Here is a 16241-nt window from a genome sequence, read left to right on the forward strand (position 1 = left end):
AGCTCACTCAAAACCAATTGTGGATTTCTAAAATGTCTAACTTAAAGGTCCCAAAAAGACTTAAATCCCCAAAAACAATTAGCGGACATTTGTTTCCAGAATGCAACATGTCCACATCATGTACAGCAATACTGACACCATCAACACTTGATTTAGCAACCCTAATCATCATATAAAGCCTGCTGTATGCCATGCCTAATGAACAGTTGATCAGTAATGAGGGTGAATGGGAAAGTTACCGGATCTATATGCAAAGCAAATTCAAAACTGTTTGCAGGTTTATCTGGTTTACCCAGGCTAAAACAAATAGCTTGAACACAATTAACATGCTGAATAAACCATTTTTTAAAGTAAGATGCGGTATTCTCATGGACATAACAAAGAGTTACAACCCAAATCCAAATGTAATTTTCACATATATTTATCCAAATTATCATTAGAATGTCTGCCCTTTGTCAGGTTCCTTTACTCCTAGTTGAACAATATTTCTGAAATAATAATAGTAAAAAATCTACCAAACACTATATCCTAACCTGCTTTGTCAAATGAGGAATGCTAATTGGGTGTAGTGATGTTATTACCTCTGCCAAGGAGGTTATGTTTTCATCGGGGTTTGTTTGTCTGTGTGTTTGTTTGTCTGTCTGTCTGTCTGTTTGTTAGCAAGATAACTCAAAAAGTAATGGATCGATGTCATTTTTAGGGAAAGTTAGAAATGACCTAAGGAAGAAACGATTAAATGTTGGGAGTGATCCATATCACCGTTGGGATTTGGGAGGCGTTTATGTGTTTCGCTTAGTGGTGTTTTGGTATGATATGGCCACGTGGTGGCAATCTGAATAGTTTAGGTTCAAATGTATGACAACCTAGGAAGAACAATACAGGCTGCGCTCTCTGAGTGCTTTTCTAGTTTGTCATTAGTGAGTGAACAAAATGGGACCTGATTTCAAAATTGTGCTTAAGCAATTTTTTTTAAAGTAACATTGTAAAAGTAATATTTATTTATGTAATTAAATATATAGATATAAGATAGAGCTAACTCTCACTGGCGTAGCCGGCAGGATCACATAGCAAAGCCAGAGATGTGTTATTATGAACAAAATGGGACCTGTTTTCAAAATTGTGCTTAAGCAATTAGAAACATGTTATATATTTATTAAATACAATGATTATGAAAAAAAGAATGCAATTAATGAGATAAAAACATACAGAGATGACATGCAGTCAAGGAAGGTAACATACACTTCAGGTGATGATACACTTTCATCATCAGATTACAACAATGCTGCACAGTCATCAGTTTAGTCATTCATTTAATTTGTTTTGTTGTTTGTGAATTCAAGCTTATTATTATTAACTTATTTATTCATAACTTAGTTTATGACTTATGACATTCCCTGGATCCTTTGGTTGCCCAGAAAGTCTTCAGGCATGCTTCACAGATGCTGTGAGTGCAGTTCAGAATTACTGGATCATTGAATACTTCACAGCACACAGGACAGGAGAAATCATCCTCAGAAAAGGACTTGGAAGCCATATCTGTAATGGTTGCAGTTACAGCTATGACTATTTAACATCATCTGCTTTCACTTGTCTGAAAAGTGTTGACCGTTTTAAATATAATTCTCACTCTAAACTGTGCACTTAATAACATAACAACTACAACTTCAAAACAACATGAGCAGCAAAATGACTCATAAGTTCACTTCCTCATTCAAGCAAAGAAGGAAGGAGGGGCTCTGATAGTTATAATGGCTTCTGATTGGATAGAGCTACTGCTGTTTTAGGTAACCATTTGTGCACATTTTACTCACTTTGTGGGACAAAGCCAAGCTATTTCTGTCTTTAGGGGTCCAAGCAGAAAGCTGGGGGACTCCTGTTGTTTTTGTTCTGATTATTAAGATTGGTTCCTGTTGTTTTTTGTGTGATCCGGAAATCGGATTCAATGGAAGAAACATCAGACCAACCTGAGGAACAAATTTAAACATGGTTGTCTTGGTTACCTACCTACTGTAGACTGCATGCTGCAACAAAAACTTTTTTTTCATTGAATTGATATTGTGAGATGTTCTGACAGATTAAGAGACTGAATCAAAGTCAAACAATAAATGTACTTTAATTGCAAATTATACTTTGCTATTCTTCAATTAATGTAGCTGTGAGTGCACAGGTATTCCACATCTGATTTCTAGCTATACAGTATGTCTCCTCATATTGTTTGTCTGAACTCTATATGAGAGATCATACTGTTACTGCAGGCGTCATTGGCAGAATTCTCAGAGATGACACAGTGGACTCGGTCATGAAGTAGGGAAAGACAGTTTCAGTGAAAGCGTGTGTGAAAGTGTGTATGTGGGTGTTATTATCAGGGTCAGAGAATGAGAGTTTTCCTCTGTCCCAGTCCAGTTGCACTCTGACCTTCTGGGGGTTCGGCTTCACTGTCAGGTGATTCCGTGATTTGGATGCAGAGAATGCTGCATATGTACTATTAAAACGATAAACACCCCAGCCTCCTGGGCTGAGCGCAATCCAGCCTTTCCTCTGAGCAGACTCTGTAATCACACCCACTCGCCAGTATGTACTGTCCCCAACCTCCACATCCCAGCAGTGTGTCCCTGAGTTAAAGCCCTCAGAGCCCAGGACACTGGACAACGTATCAAATCTCTCTGGGTTATCAGGAAGTTTCTCACAGTTTTCAGTATTTATAACACTGGTCAGATCCTCAGACAAGATGAGATTTGGGTTTGCAGTGTTTGGATCCAGAATCACAGGAGCTAGAAGAGGGGAAGAGCACACGCATTGGAATTATTTCTTTCATTCAGTGGAGGCGCAGAGGAAGATGAGGATGATGATGATGAGTCGGATGCAGGACTAGCAATAAATAGGCAAAAAAAGAAAAAGTTCAGCAAGGTGGAAGCAATTGGGCCGGATTGTTCTGAGGCTTCAAAATAATTCCGACACCTCAGAGCTATTTAGGGTGAAACAAAATGCTTTGTATCCGAGATGCAGCCTGCTAAAGTCTGTGGCTTGCTGTGTTAAAGCAACACTAAAGAGGTTTTTGGACCGTAACATAATGTTTCCAAAATTATTTCAGCAGTTCATCAACTCGTAACATGGTGAACGGCACTTCTGCCTTCACTTTGCGGCCCTCTATCGTCTATAACAGCACAATGTAACTTTACCAGATCGGGTAGCGTACCTGAAGTTTGATGAACTGAGACCTAAGAAACTACAAATTTGACTTGCTTCGATGTCTCAATATATCACACATTCATAAAATCATGCAACATGCTCTACCTTGTCTGTGGACATCGTTACTTGATGAATAAACAAATACCGTGTGTGCAACAGAGGAAACGTGCTTTAGTGTTGCTTTAACTATGTTCTTTGTCAAAAGCAGTGCTGTTCTTTGTCAACAATTGGATGGGAGACCACATCAAGTGACAATAAAGTTAAGCTTATTGCTGCCGTTAGTGTTCTGTAAATCACTTTCTTCTTATAAAAATTCTCGATGTTGCAATGTGTTTGCTTTTTGACCATTCTGAGAGTTTAGTTGAAACTGTGTGATTAATGATTAAGTAAGAAGCTGACCTTATAACAGATATTATCTGAAACAATAACTTACAAACCAAACAGGGTTTAGACCACATTTCAGCAGGCTACCATGCAAAACCACTAACCACCTCACTAGCCACATCATCATGGCTACTGCTTAAAAAAGAGACTGCACTGTTACTGTAATTAAATGCACGAACACATAATAGCTTGCTGCCGGCACCAAAGGTTCACTTTGCTTTGGTCATGACATGGGCATTTTAAATAGTGTTTCGAAGAAGTGGTCACATGACATGGTTGTTTTGAACCACGTTTCAAAGCAGTGATTCAAAACACTTGTGCTTCAAAGCCTCGATCCTGATTCGAGATGTCAGTTTTGAGCGTCACACTCCTAGGAAAAGGCCAGGGTAAAAATTCTGATTATTAAAAAATGACTAAGTGAAGGGAAGTGAACATCTATCAATATACACATAGACGTTGGTCTCTATTTTAGCGATCTTAAATGTCAGAGGCGTAGACATACGAGTGTCTAGTCCCATTCTCTAATTTAACAGCATGATTTTGTGATGTGGCCTGGCACATGGTTGATGGTTCAAAAGGGTTGTTCTTATGTTTCTTAATCAGTTACGGGTGTGTTTTGGGCGTAACATCCGTTTAAACCAATGAGAATAACATCTGTGACATCTGTATCTGTTCCTTTTAAGAGCAAGCAGTGCAACATCAAACGGCAGGTACAGTAGGTATTTTGACAGTCTGAAGGAATCTGCTTGCACGATTCCACTAATATGCCTTACTAAAACCTGTGTGTGACTAGCACATTATAGCCTACAAGTATCTGCACTCAGCTATTATTTGAACTCATAGGCAAACTGAACAGAATCCAACATACTCCTAAGTTCAATTGAACTAGAGCGCATGGCAAAATTACTGAATTGGGTCGAAAAGAAGAACAAGCCTTAAATTTAAAGTTTAAAGTCATTCTGATGTACTGTAGCATGTCATAGTTACTGAACTGGCAGGCTTGTGTATGTGTGTGTGTGTGTGTGTGTGTGTGTGTGTGTGTGTGTGTGTGTGTACAACAAGGCTTACTATATAGAACAATGTCCTGCATCTTCTCCCAGACTCTGAACTTCAGGTTGCCCAGGTGCTTTGCCACATCAATCAGAGCTCCTGAAACACTTTCTGGATCCTGCAGTGTGCACTGGGCTCTGGAATAACATTCAGGAGTCAGTGCTGCTGTGGGTTTGGGGTCAGAACCACAGAGAAATAGAAACAGGAGGCAGATCACTCACCTTTCCACTATGCTCTTGTAATTCTGTAAAACAACAAATTGGGAGATGGATCAGGCAATTAAAGGTTAACCCTAAGATGCATAAGTGGGGTCAAAAATGACCCCAGAGGTTGTTTTCTTGCAGTATCTTCTTAATTTTACATTTTTTTCATTTAACCTTCCATGTATTCCTCAAATAGGTTGTCTTTGACATGAGGCCATTTGGATTTGTGTCTAATTATTATATTTTTAAAGTAATTTCATGTTTTGTATCAATACCACCGATCCGCATACGTGGGGTCAAAAATGACCCCAAGCATTTTCTATGGAATTTCAAAAGTTAACCCTAGGATCTTTTGATTTTTATCAAGTGTGACAGTAAGGTATACATTTACTGTTGATTATCACATCTCATGTCAGCAGTCTCACCATCCTGAAGGCTATTTTTACACAACAACATAAATCTAAGTATCATCATATAATGTGGCGGCCAAGCGTTCATAGCGACATCGCTTTTTGATCCTTCGATGTCCACTCTTCCTATCATTGTGAAGCAGAATTCACCAAGCGATATTTACAGAGGGATTTGTTGATATAGCGTTCATGGCCTGATTTGTATGACTTTTTATGCCTAAAAATAGGGCGAAAATTAATTTTTTAAGCCAATTGGCAACTATTTCTGATTTACTAACAAAAGAAGATATTCATAATCACCTCTGTAAATGTTTTTTTATTTGATATATTAACACTACAAAAAAAAAACTTTCAACCTGGCTTTTTCCAATGGTCAGATTCTTCGCATCAAAACATATATGCAAATTACCGCATATTTAATTAGACATGGCCTAATTAGCATATTTAATCATAAATACAGAAAACTTGCAATACGTTTTTTTCTCCTATTTATGTGAGTATTCAACTGGTAAAGTTTCATGAAGATATCTCTAAGTTAAACATTTTACCCTATTCACCTATGTTGAGATCATTTTAGGATGTTTACCTTTTTTGCCTTTCTAAAAGCTGTTTTGTAATAAAATGTTAATAAAAAGTGATACATCATATGTCCAACATGAAATAATAATTTCTTTGACAAATATATTATAAAAATCATCATCTTTAGGGGGGTGCTGTGGCGCAGCAGGCTACAGCGCTCGTACCATGTACGGGTCCGAGTGCCCACGGGGACCCAGGTTCGAATCCGGCCTGCGGTCATGTCCCGATCCCACCCCATCTCTCTCTCCCACTTGTTTCCTGTCTACTCTTCACTGTACTATAACATTAAAGGCAAAAAGGCCAAAAAATATACTTAAAAAAAAAAAAAAAAAAATCATCATCTTTAACCAAAATGAGACTTATTTGAGTTTAAAGCAAAAAACGCATGCATTGTAATTGGGGTCATTTTTGACCCCACTCATGGAAGAGTGTAGGTATTGGTAGCCTATGCATCTAAGGGTTAAGTATGTAATTTTCTTTTCCAAGGTCTGCCTATTGTTTTCTTGCTTGGCCGGTTAGGTCATATACATAGACTTGAAACTGAAGGAAACCAAACAAGTGAAACCAAAAAAAAACATATTAATCGCGCTCAGTATAAAAAACTGCCTTGGTTGCAGGTGCCCACCGAGTTTGACTTGGATAATTCCCCCTATTCCACCCCATCTCTCTCTCCCAGCTGCTTCCTGTCACTCTTCACTATCCTCTATCAATGAAAGGCAAAAAGCCCCAGACATAAAAAAGTGAATTGCTCTTACATCAAGGAAAGTAATGTCATTAACCTCCATCCCGTCTTCAATGGCATTGATTGTTTTTGAAAGAGATGAGATTTCTCTGCTCATCATCTCAATCTTCTCCCTCATCATCTGACTCTTCTGCTCCTCTTCCTCCTTCAGTGCAGCCATCCTGGCTGTCTCTTCATCTCGTAGATACTGGTGAAGTTTCTGAAACTCCTCCTTAATCTTCTTCTGTATGTGCTGTACCTGCCTCTGGTGAATGTGAACAAAGCTGTTTTGAAAAGCCTGCATTGTCCCTTCTTGTACAACTCAAAATAGCACCAGACTAAGTTAGGCTTACTTTTATTTGTGATGTGTTGTTTTTACAGTTGAGCCTGACCTCTTCATAAGCCTTCAGCATCTTTTGTAAAGGTGTAATCTTTTCAGAAAGCTTTTCCTGAAACAAGCATAAACTGAAACTTATTTTCAATAGCTGAAGGGTTAGAGAGAGAGAGAGAGAGAGAGAGAGAGAGAGAGAGAGAGAGAGAGAGAGAAAGAGAGAGAGAGAGAGAGAGAGGGAGAGGGAGAGAGAGAGTGTGTGTGTGTGTGTGTGTGTGTGTGTGTGTGTGTGTGTGTGTTTGACAGACATTTAAATGTAACTGTGTAATTATTCTTCCATCACCTCAATTCACCTTATTCACCCGACAGCCATTGTAAGCCAGAACGAGGCTACAGGGTACACTTGCCAATACAACTCAGTCCAGCAGATGACAGTAATGCACTCCCTTTCCAAACTGCCAAAAAAAAAAAAAAATCCTCATTTTTTATGACAGTTTGCAAACAGAGCGCATTATTATCTAATGGACTGGTGTGTGCTCTGTAGCCTTGTTTTGGCTAACAATGGTCGCAAGTAGTATAGTATTATTAAAATGTTCTAAACATCGTGTGCACAGAGATCTTTGTGCACTGCAAAAAATACAATTTAACCATATGTTATTCATCTAATGCGAAGAACAAACAAATCTGTTTGGTATTATTTTAAGTATGAAGAGACTTTAGTGTTCTCATTTTAACTTAATTTAAGAAGACTTTGACTCAGTTTAAAGAGGAACTATGCAGGATTGGCGATTTCATCTCTGGTTTCGGTTTCGTTTTTCATTTTCGCTCGTTTTATGCTTGCATTTTCTCTGCAGAGCTTCCCCGACAGCTTTAGCGTGTATATTTATACATGTATAGGCTATATGTAAATATATTAATTGCAAGCGTGGTTCTTCGTCTCAGACTTCCAGATGTAAACAAGGAGCGATCGTCTACTGCAGAAAGTTGCATAGGGTCTCTTTAAGAAGTCTTAACAAGACAAATTTACTCATCACACTGGCAGAGAAATTTGCTTATTTTTAGGATGAGATGTCTTAAAATAAGTCAAACACATATGAATTTAAGTCAAATGATTTTATATGCTAGGTATGTCTCTTTATACTAAAAACAATACCAACTAGATTGTTTGATCTTGATATAACATTTGGTTAGATTCGATTAGATACACTAATTTACTTTACTAATAATACATTTTGCAGTGTCAGAGACTTTCGAAAAAGGTATAGTATATATATATATATATATATATATATATATATATATATATGTGTGTACCTATATACTGTATATAAAACATTTTTAGGTTGTGACAATTGTTTGTTTTACAACTGACCTACCTTGCATTCAACAGCTTTGTCCATTATGGGACTGAAGTTGTGATACTTATGTTGGTTAGAGTTTCGACACTCCAAACACAGAAGCTGCTTGTCATCTTGACAGAAAAGTGAGAGTTTTTCTCTATGCACTTTACAGTGTTTTCCTCTTCCATTTCTTTCTTGTTTCTTCCAAAAAGCAGGTTTAAATTGAGACCTCTCACCTCTGTTGTTTGAAGGCATTCTACCTTATGCACTGGTCTGAATAAATAATCCAATTTGTGCCGGAGTCAAAATCTTTGAAATCCGAAACTCACCCTCAAATCAATAATATTCTTAGGCTGCAGTGTTTCTTTTCAAAATTGTTTTACTCCTTCTAGTCCACAATCATCAAATACTACACACATTCACATACATACATCACAGGTACCAAACTGAACCTATACAGTATGTGAGTCAAAACGGAGGTAGAAATCGTTACTGTGTGTAGAGGAAGGAATGTGGTTGGTCAGGCATTTCAGCGACGCCTCAGAATTTGTATTTATGAGCCAGTGTTCCTCCCTTTAATAGTTTAATTACTCCTGCTCTGAGTATGAGCTTCTGATTTTTTTAAAATGTACATGGCAAGCAAGTTCAAGTGAATTGTCATGTGCTCATGAGAGGATTAACAGTACCCTCTTGTCTGATCCTCCTGATAGACTATTCAATACACCAACAGTTTTGCCACAGTGTATGTAGCTATACGTTAGTTTACACTTTTCATTTATGCCAAAAATGTGTGACCGCTAGGGTTAGGAGAGAATGAGAATATTGAATGAAACATTCAGCACAAGCAAAGTGTAAAGACTTCCTTAAAATGGTTCAGCGAGTATCACCATTGCCATCAATGATGCCATCAAGTACAGTAATGAATAAGTTGCCTATGCTATTTGTAACACTGCAATTTCATTAAGCTGTGATTTGTAAGGTCTTTTACAAAAATGTTCAGGAAGTTGGTATGTACGCTTTTTTTTCTCCATTGGTTATTTTTAGTGCAATTGTATTACTTTTAAGCTCTTATCTTGGTCATTGTAGGTCTTGATCATTGGACCATGTTTATCTCTGGACAGTTTAGACCTATATCTGAAAAGTTATGAGGGAGAAGAGAGACAGAGAGAGAGAGAGAGAGAGAGAGAGAGAGAGAGAGGCCAGAGTGAGTAAGGCCTCCTCCAGAAGGGTGAGCAGTCAAAGACAAGAGACAGAATAGAAGAGAGGGAAAATCCTTGTTTACTTATTTCTTAAACAATTTAACATAGTATAACCATATAGCTGGCATTAATCTGGAAACCCCCAGAATCACCATGGACTCTACCTAAAGCCTACCTTACATTGACAGACTTTGCAAAGATTTGGAAAAGATTTTTGAAAGACTACAGTCTCAGACCCTCTCACATCTAAAGACAATTCATTGAGTTTATAGTCATAGTCTAGTCACAGGCTAGTCTCAGATTAGGATTTTGCAAAGACTGTGGGTCACTATTTACAAGACTGCTAGATTCCTTCAAATTATTTCCATCGTGCACTAGGCTACACGTCATCATCAACAGGAACTCATATGATAGCCTACTCATATCAAAGTAATTTTTTCGCGTTTCTGCAGCATTGTTTCATGTGTGACATCCCTAACAGATATAGAGCTGTTCTGTCACGTAGAATAATTAGACTAATCATTTATAAGAAATGAAATAACAAATAATCATATAAGCTACAGCTGTCGCCTATTTTGTCCCTTCCTGTTTCGTGTTTGAGCGAGGTCACTATTGGTTTTTAATGTCACTATTTGCATGAGCCATGACTGAAAAGACTTCCGATAATATAAAACATGTTTGATATTGTCGTAACGGCAAAACTAAAAAAAGACTGACTCCGACGGACAGAAAACCTCTAAGATTGGCACCTTACACTGAACGATTTAGTTGACGGGAGCGCGCCGCGATTCCAGTACAACTCCCATGATTTCCCGATTCTCCCGATTTTGGAAATTTAGTCGCCGACTGTTAAAACAGACCAAAATCGTACAATGTAAGCCAGCCTTTATCTGAGAGCAGGGGCCTATCTCATCAGAGGGCATCAAATATCCCAGGTCACAGAAACTTTGAATGCATTATCTTTACCGTTCTACACCTGACAATAGTGTATTTCTCGCATGGAGACTTTTAAAATGGTATCAGCACAAGCAGATTATAATTTATTCTTTGACAAATATAGTTAAAGTTCAGGTATTTTCATGTGGTCCAGGGGAGGCCCGGGCCTGAATTAGGCCCTCAGCAGGATGACGAGAACCATGAACAAATGGCAGCTGAAACCATTGTCTTTCTAGTTCACTGTATGTATAAACGGGGATGCTGCTGGTTACAAAGGCTTCTGTCAATATGAGACCTTTCAATTGGTTTAGCTATGTAAATACCAACATCACCTGGCTGCTCTGCATTTGAAATTACCGGTGTCAGTTTGCTGATATTTCATAGATGTACAAAACAGGATCAAGTTCCAAAGTAAACTAGATGTACCGCAAAGCGATACACAATATGGCCGCCGCTCAGTCCTGCACATTCTCTCCGCAAATATCAATCACGCTTGTGTTTCCATCGCCTACTCCATCCGTACTGCAACTTTTATGTATGTAAATGAGTCTGTGCAATGCATGTGTGCGCTTGCTTTTGTGTATGAGTGCTTCTCTGTCTAGTGTGAGTGTGTGTCTGCTTGTGTGTGTGTTTTATGTGTCTCTGTGTATATTTTCAGTGTGTTCTCTGCCGTCACTGTCACTCCAATATCAGATAACACACACACTCACACACACACACACTCACACATTCACAAGCGCGCGTGCACACACACACACACACACACACACACACACACACACACACACACACACACACACACACACACACACACACACACACACACACACACACAGGCACACCTAGAGAGAGAGAGAGAAAAAGAGAGAACACACACAGAAAACACAGATAACACAGACACAGAGAGAGAGAGAGAGAGAAAGAAAGAGAACACACATAGAACATGCACATACACACATATACACACATGCAAACACACAGATGGGCACACAGAAACGCACCCACACACACAGGCTATAGTACATCACACACACACTCACTTCTCAGCTCCGGTGGTCTCACAAAATGTACTCAAAGATGTGTGTGTGTGTGTGTGTGTGTGTGTGTGTGTGTGTGCGCACTGTGCACACTGTGCATCTGTGTGTGTGTGTGTGTGTTTGTGTGTGTGTGAGGTGTGTGTAGGTGTGTGTGTGTGTAAGGGTGTATGTGTGCATGCGTGTGGGCGTGTTTGTGCATGTGTTTGTGTAATGTTTTATGTACATGTGTGTATGTAGTGGTGCGTGTGTGTGTGTGTGTATTTATGTGTGTGTGTGTGTGTGTGTGTGTGTGTGTGTGTGTGTGTGTGTGTGTGTGTGTGTGTGTGTTTCTGCATGTTTGTTGCACCCAGAGCAACCATTCTCTTTTAAAACATATTTGGAAACTAGTTGATTAAAGGTTTCTAATGGTGTCACTTATATGTTTCTAGGACAAAAACTAGCAGAGATTGAGATGTTTGGAACAGTTTTTGAAATCCCCAGGGGGGGATTTAGACTCCAGAGGGTTAATACCACCATCTACTGGCCGATGGGTATACAGTCCTGAATGTACACATAAATCCATTTATTTTATAGCCCCCCATGGATGAAATTCCACAAAACTTGGCATACTCCCAGAGGGTGTCAGGTTAATCATACACATGAAATTTGGTGCAGTTCATACCACCTCATCTGAAGATAGGGGCAATTAAAGCAATATTACATTGCATTTTCCATTTTTACCATAGGGGTGCAAATCACAAATGACTGGTTATAAGCTAAGTTGATGCAAGCTCTAGAGAACAACATACCATAAACATTTTGTCATCCTCGGTGCCACGGTTCAGGTAGTTATATAGGAAAAACTGTCATTTTTGGGCTTCGGGCGGGGGCAGCGCGGGGGTGGAGTGACCCCCGGGGACGAACATTTTCCATAGAAGTCTCTTGGGGCTACATGCCCACCAAGTTTCATGCGCTCCGGTGTTGCGGTGTCCCGGGAATCGTTGACGAAAAATGACGGGAAAAAAGAATTTAAAAAAAAATAAAAAAATAAAAACTTTGACAACAACTATATGACAATCAAAATAAATGTGATATGCCATCACAAGTATTGTTGAAGATTGCTCAAGGGGGTGGGGGGCAGCTTAAACCTTCATTACAATATCATAAACTCCACAAATTCAGATGAAAGACACTGACATGTATGTCATCAAAGGACACACTTCATGGGACACTGCACCCACGATAATATCCTCAGAGAAGAGAGAGTGAAAAAGTATGGGAAGATTCTTTCAGTAAAAATATGTGTGATAGTGTGTATGTGAGTGTTATTATATGGGTCAAAAAACGAGAGCTTTCCTCTGTCCCAGTCCAGCTGCACTCTGATCCTCTGGGGTTTCGGGTTTAATCTGATAAGAGTATCTGGCTGAGATGGAGAGAATGCCACATATTTTCCTTTAATGCATCTCACACGCCAGACTCCACTGCTGTCTGACAGGTCTCCCTTCCTCTGGCCAGACTCTGCCATCACACCCAGGGCCCAGTTATCACTGCCTCCAACCTCCACATCCCAGCAGTGAGTCCCTGAGTTAAAGCCCTCAGAGCCCAGGACACTGAGGAGATCGAATCTCTCTGGATTATCAGGAAGCTGTTGCATCTCACCAGTAGCAGTCAAACATGTCAGATCCTCAGACAAGAGTAGTCCTGGGTTTGCAGTGTTGGGGTCCAGGGTCACAGGACCTATAGATGAAAACAACAAGTTTTCACTTGTGAGTGTGTGTGTTGGGGGTAATTGTGTGTGTGTGTGTGTGTGTGTGTGTGTTTTATGTGTCTTTGTGTGAGTATGTTCACTTGTGAGTGTGAATGTGGGGGTAATTGGTTCGGTTCATTAGATAAATGCATTTCGCATTCCCAGGAGGCTTTGCTCCATTCTACATTAATTTAAGAACAAACAAACAAATTAAATTGTCGTTTTTTTATTTGTGACCCTGAAAGTTCTGTAACACCTGAATTAAGATTGGCCACACAAAAATCAGTAGTTTGACTGGAGAGACGAGTGTGCAGGGTAAATAGTAGTGTTTACACTGAATTATAATTAAAAAAAACGTTGACCCCTATGACTGTCGGTTCGCTGTGCGGTGGTCATAATAAGCCAAAATAATGTGTACTTTTTACAATATTCGTGCCCGAGGTTCCTAATTCAAATCCAGTGCAGAACTGAACAAGGGAATCATAAGGTTGTGTACCTTGAAGATCCAGTATGTGAGAAACTTCATTTGTCTAAATATCTTCAACCTCAAGTATGCAGCTAATAAGTTATTTAGTCAAGGTGAGCTTCTCCCCACTGTGGAATGTAGAAAGGGATGCTAAGGACGGGAATTCAAACACACCCAACAATTTACTGTTGATGTTATTGTAGTCAAGGGCGTAGGTTTTGTCTCAGCTTTGTTGAGGACACATCCCCAACTCTTGTTGTCACAATACCAAAAATCAGTAGTTTGACTGGAGAGACGAGTTTGCAGGGTAACCATAACAGATATAGAGAGTGAGCTATAAATATATATACATATATAAATATTGGTTGGACTTATGTTTTATCTAATAATTAAATGTCAGTCACTTCAATGTACCCAAAGGCTTGTGGAGTAGCCTATGTCTCAGCCACACTGATTAATCTAGAGTTCTTGGCCTGCTGGCGAGGAAATCTGTAGATTGATTGCCAAAATGTGTGTCCCGTATCTTTGATTATAATACATTATCTTGGACATTGAGGTAATATCCAAAATGATATGACATCTATACAACGTCCAGAAAAGACGTATCAAAAAACATTCATTCTAGCTCCTCTGAGGACGTTCTCTGAATGTTCAACAATTAACCCTCTGGAGTCTAAATCCCCCCCTGGGGATTTGAAAAACTGTTCCAAACACACATCTCAATCTTTGCTAGTGCTGCCCTAGAAACATATAAGTGACACCATTAGAAACCTTTAGTCAACTAGTTTTCAAAAGAGAATGTACCAATGGCTCTTTGTAAAATCAATAAAAGAAAATCCTAGGATTTCAGTCCTCTCACCTGCAGCAGGCCCATTCAAAAAGCCCATTCAGCTTAATTTGCATTTGAAAGAGACACTCACTAAGTGACCCATTTAGTCTGACTTTTTTCCAAAATGTAGTAAAACTACATAACATTTTTAAATGTTCTTTTCACTTAGATGGAGCCAACACCGTTGTTTTCAAGGTTCAAACTTCAAAAGTCTTAGCTCGATATATTTATAGTGTCATTTTTACCTTTGACCTTTAACCTTTGAAAATCGTTTCTTAAATAGTAGTGTTCACACTGAATTATAATTAAAAAAAACTTTGACCCCTATGACTGTCGGTTCGCTGTGCGGTGGTCATAATACTGTAAGCCAAAATAATATGTGTGCTTTTTACAATATTCGTGCCCGAGGTTCCTAATTCAAATCCAGTGCAGAACTGAACAAGGGAATCATAAGGTTGTGTACCTTAAAGATCCAGTATGTGAGAAACTTCATTTGTCTAAATATCTTCAACCTCAAGTATGCAGCTAATAAGTTATTTAGTCAAGGTGAGCTTCTCCCCACTGTGGAATGTAGAAAGGGATGCTACAAGGACGGGAATTCAAACACACCCAACAATTTACTGTTGATGTCATTGTAGTCAAGGGCGTAGGTTTTGTCTCAGCTTTGTTGAGGACACATCCCCAACTCTTGTTGTCACAATACCAAAAATATGTTTTCGACACCAAGTGAAGAATCTCAATTTTGACACTTTTGCGATTTTTTAAATATTATGTGATTGGGGGGGGGGCCCACCACCTTGATGCCATCAGTAATATTGAATATTGTGTGATCACTCACATCAGTAGCGATCCTAGACTTCCTAGACCCCCCCCCCCCCCCCCCCCCCCGAAACCCCCAACAATACAATGCAAACTACAATTTTTTCCAAATAACCACCTGAACCGTGGCACCGAGGATGACAAAATGTTTATAGTATGGTTGGTCTCAAGAGCCCGCATCAATTTAGCTTAACCAGTCATTTGTGATTGGCAAACAATTTCAAATATTATACTGCTTTATACTGCTTTGCCCAAATAAGGAAATCCGGTATCTTGAGATTTTTTCTATGGGAAAATAACATGGGGATTTTGAATTATCGCACTGTTAAACTCTCATTGGGATGAAGACATTGGAAATGCAGACGTTTTGCGCTATAAAGTTTTGTCCTCTGCCTTCAAGTGGATACTGTGACCTTCGGTAGGTGAGGACGGCACACTTTGATCCTTGCTACCCCAGAGCTGACTTACAATGCAACTTGCCATAGGCAGTTAGATTCAATTAACACCCGGAACTCCTTATATGGGCAAAGATGGCAACTTTGGATCCTATTTGTAGACTAACTGTAGGTCTATAGACATAAATTACGACGAAGTATCTTGCTCCGCCTTAACAATCTTTGTCTAAACACAGTTTTCGGAACTCTTTCTATGGCTCTGCGAAATGTCAGAGCCTCTGTAAAATGTCTTTTTGTACTTAGTTTAGATTAGATGTACTAAATTTAGAATAATACTCTCCTATCATGACGATTAAGCTAGTTAGATGTCAATACCATGGCTGTGAACTGTAATGAATTGGAGGTTATATATATCACATGATTCTTCCTCCAAAGTATCTGTAAGTGGCCAAAGCTGGGCATAATTAGCCTAGAAATCTAGACGCCCCGAGCGGCAGCAAATCTATTTGGGAGCTGCACTGTAAAAAATTTACTGTGAAATTTACAGTAACTTACTGGCAACAATTGGCCAGTAAGTTACTGTGAATACCTTTTACAGTAAAGGTACTGTATTTCCATTTACAGTAT

At 39.1% G+C, this 16241-nt stretch overlaps 2 protein-coding genes across 4 annotated transcripts in view; both read right to left on the bottom strand.

Annotated features, from left to right (window-relative positions):
- Positions 1-1450: 1450 nt before the first annotated feature.
- LOC134078726 (nuclear factor 7, brain-like) lies at positions 1451-8596 on the bottom strand. Of its 3 annotated transcripts, XM_062534853.1 has the most exons (8): positions 8244-8596; positions 7221-7322; positions 6890-6985; positions 6571-6801; positions 4845-4867; positions 4642-4760; positions 1812-2771; positions 1451-1536 (listed from the first exon to the last, which is right to left on the bottom strand). In XM_062534853.1, the coding sequence occupies exons 3-7, from the start codon at positions 6947-6949 to the stop codon at positions 2239-2241; spliced, it is 966 nt and encodes a 321-aa protein (XP_062390837.1). In that variant the 5' UTR covers positions 6950-6985; positions 7221-7322; positions 8244-8596; the 3' UTR covers positions 1451-1536; positions 1812-2238. The 3 variants fall into 3 exon arrangements, with proteins under 3 accessions (XP_062390837.1, XP_062390835.1, XP_062390836.1); XM_062534851.1 differs by lacking the exon at positions 7221-7322; XM_062534852.1 differs by lacking the exon at positions 8244-8596 and having other exon boundaries at positions 7211-7276.
- A 3565-nt stretch (positions 8597-12161) lies between these two features.
- LOC134078725 (E3 ubiquitin-protein ligase TRIM35-like) overlaps positions 12162-16241 on the bottom strand; it is a 28603-nt gene continuing 24523 nt past the window's right edge. The window contains exon 6 of the mRNA XM_062534850.1: positions 12162-13095. Coding sequence (XP_062390834.1) covers positions 12566-13095 — 530 coding nt within the window. The 3' untranslated portion in view covers positions 12162-12565. The remainder of the gene's footprint in view (positions 13096-16241) is intronic.

This window comes from Sardina pilchardus, chromosome 4, assembly GCF_963854185.1.
Source record: "Sardina pilchardus chromosome 4, fSarPil1.1, whole genome shotgun sequence".
In the NCBI taxonomy this organism is placed as follows: domain Eukaryota; kingdom Metazoa; phylum Chordata; class Actinopteri; order Clupeiformes; family Clupeidae; genus Sardina; species Sardina pilchardus.

Bases quoted from the DNA above. Each gene is read 5' to 3' on its own strand.
- LOC134078726 (XM_062534851.1), bottom strand. From the start codon at position 8,462: ATGCCTTCAAACAACAGAGGTGAGAGGTCTCAATTTAAACCTGCTTTT. The intron at 6,986-8,243 runs GTAGGTCAGTTG...TGCTTGTTTCAG, and splicing joins ACAAAGCTGTTGAATGCAAG to GAAAAGCTTTCTGAAAAGAT. The intron at 2,772-4,641 runs GTAAGCCTTGTT...CCCCTCTTCTAG, and splicing joins GCAGGACATTGTTCTATATA to CTCCTGTGATTCTGGATCCA.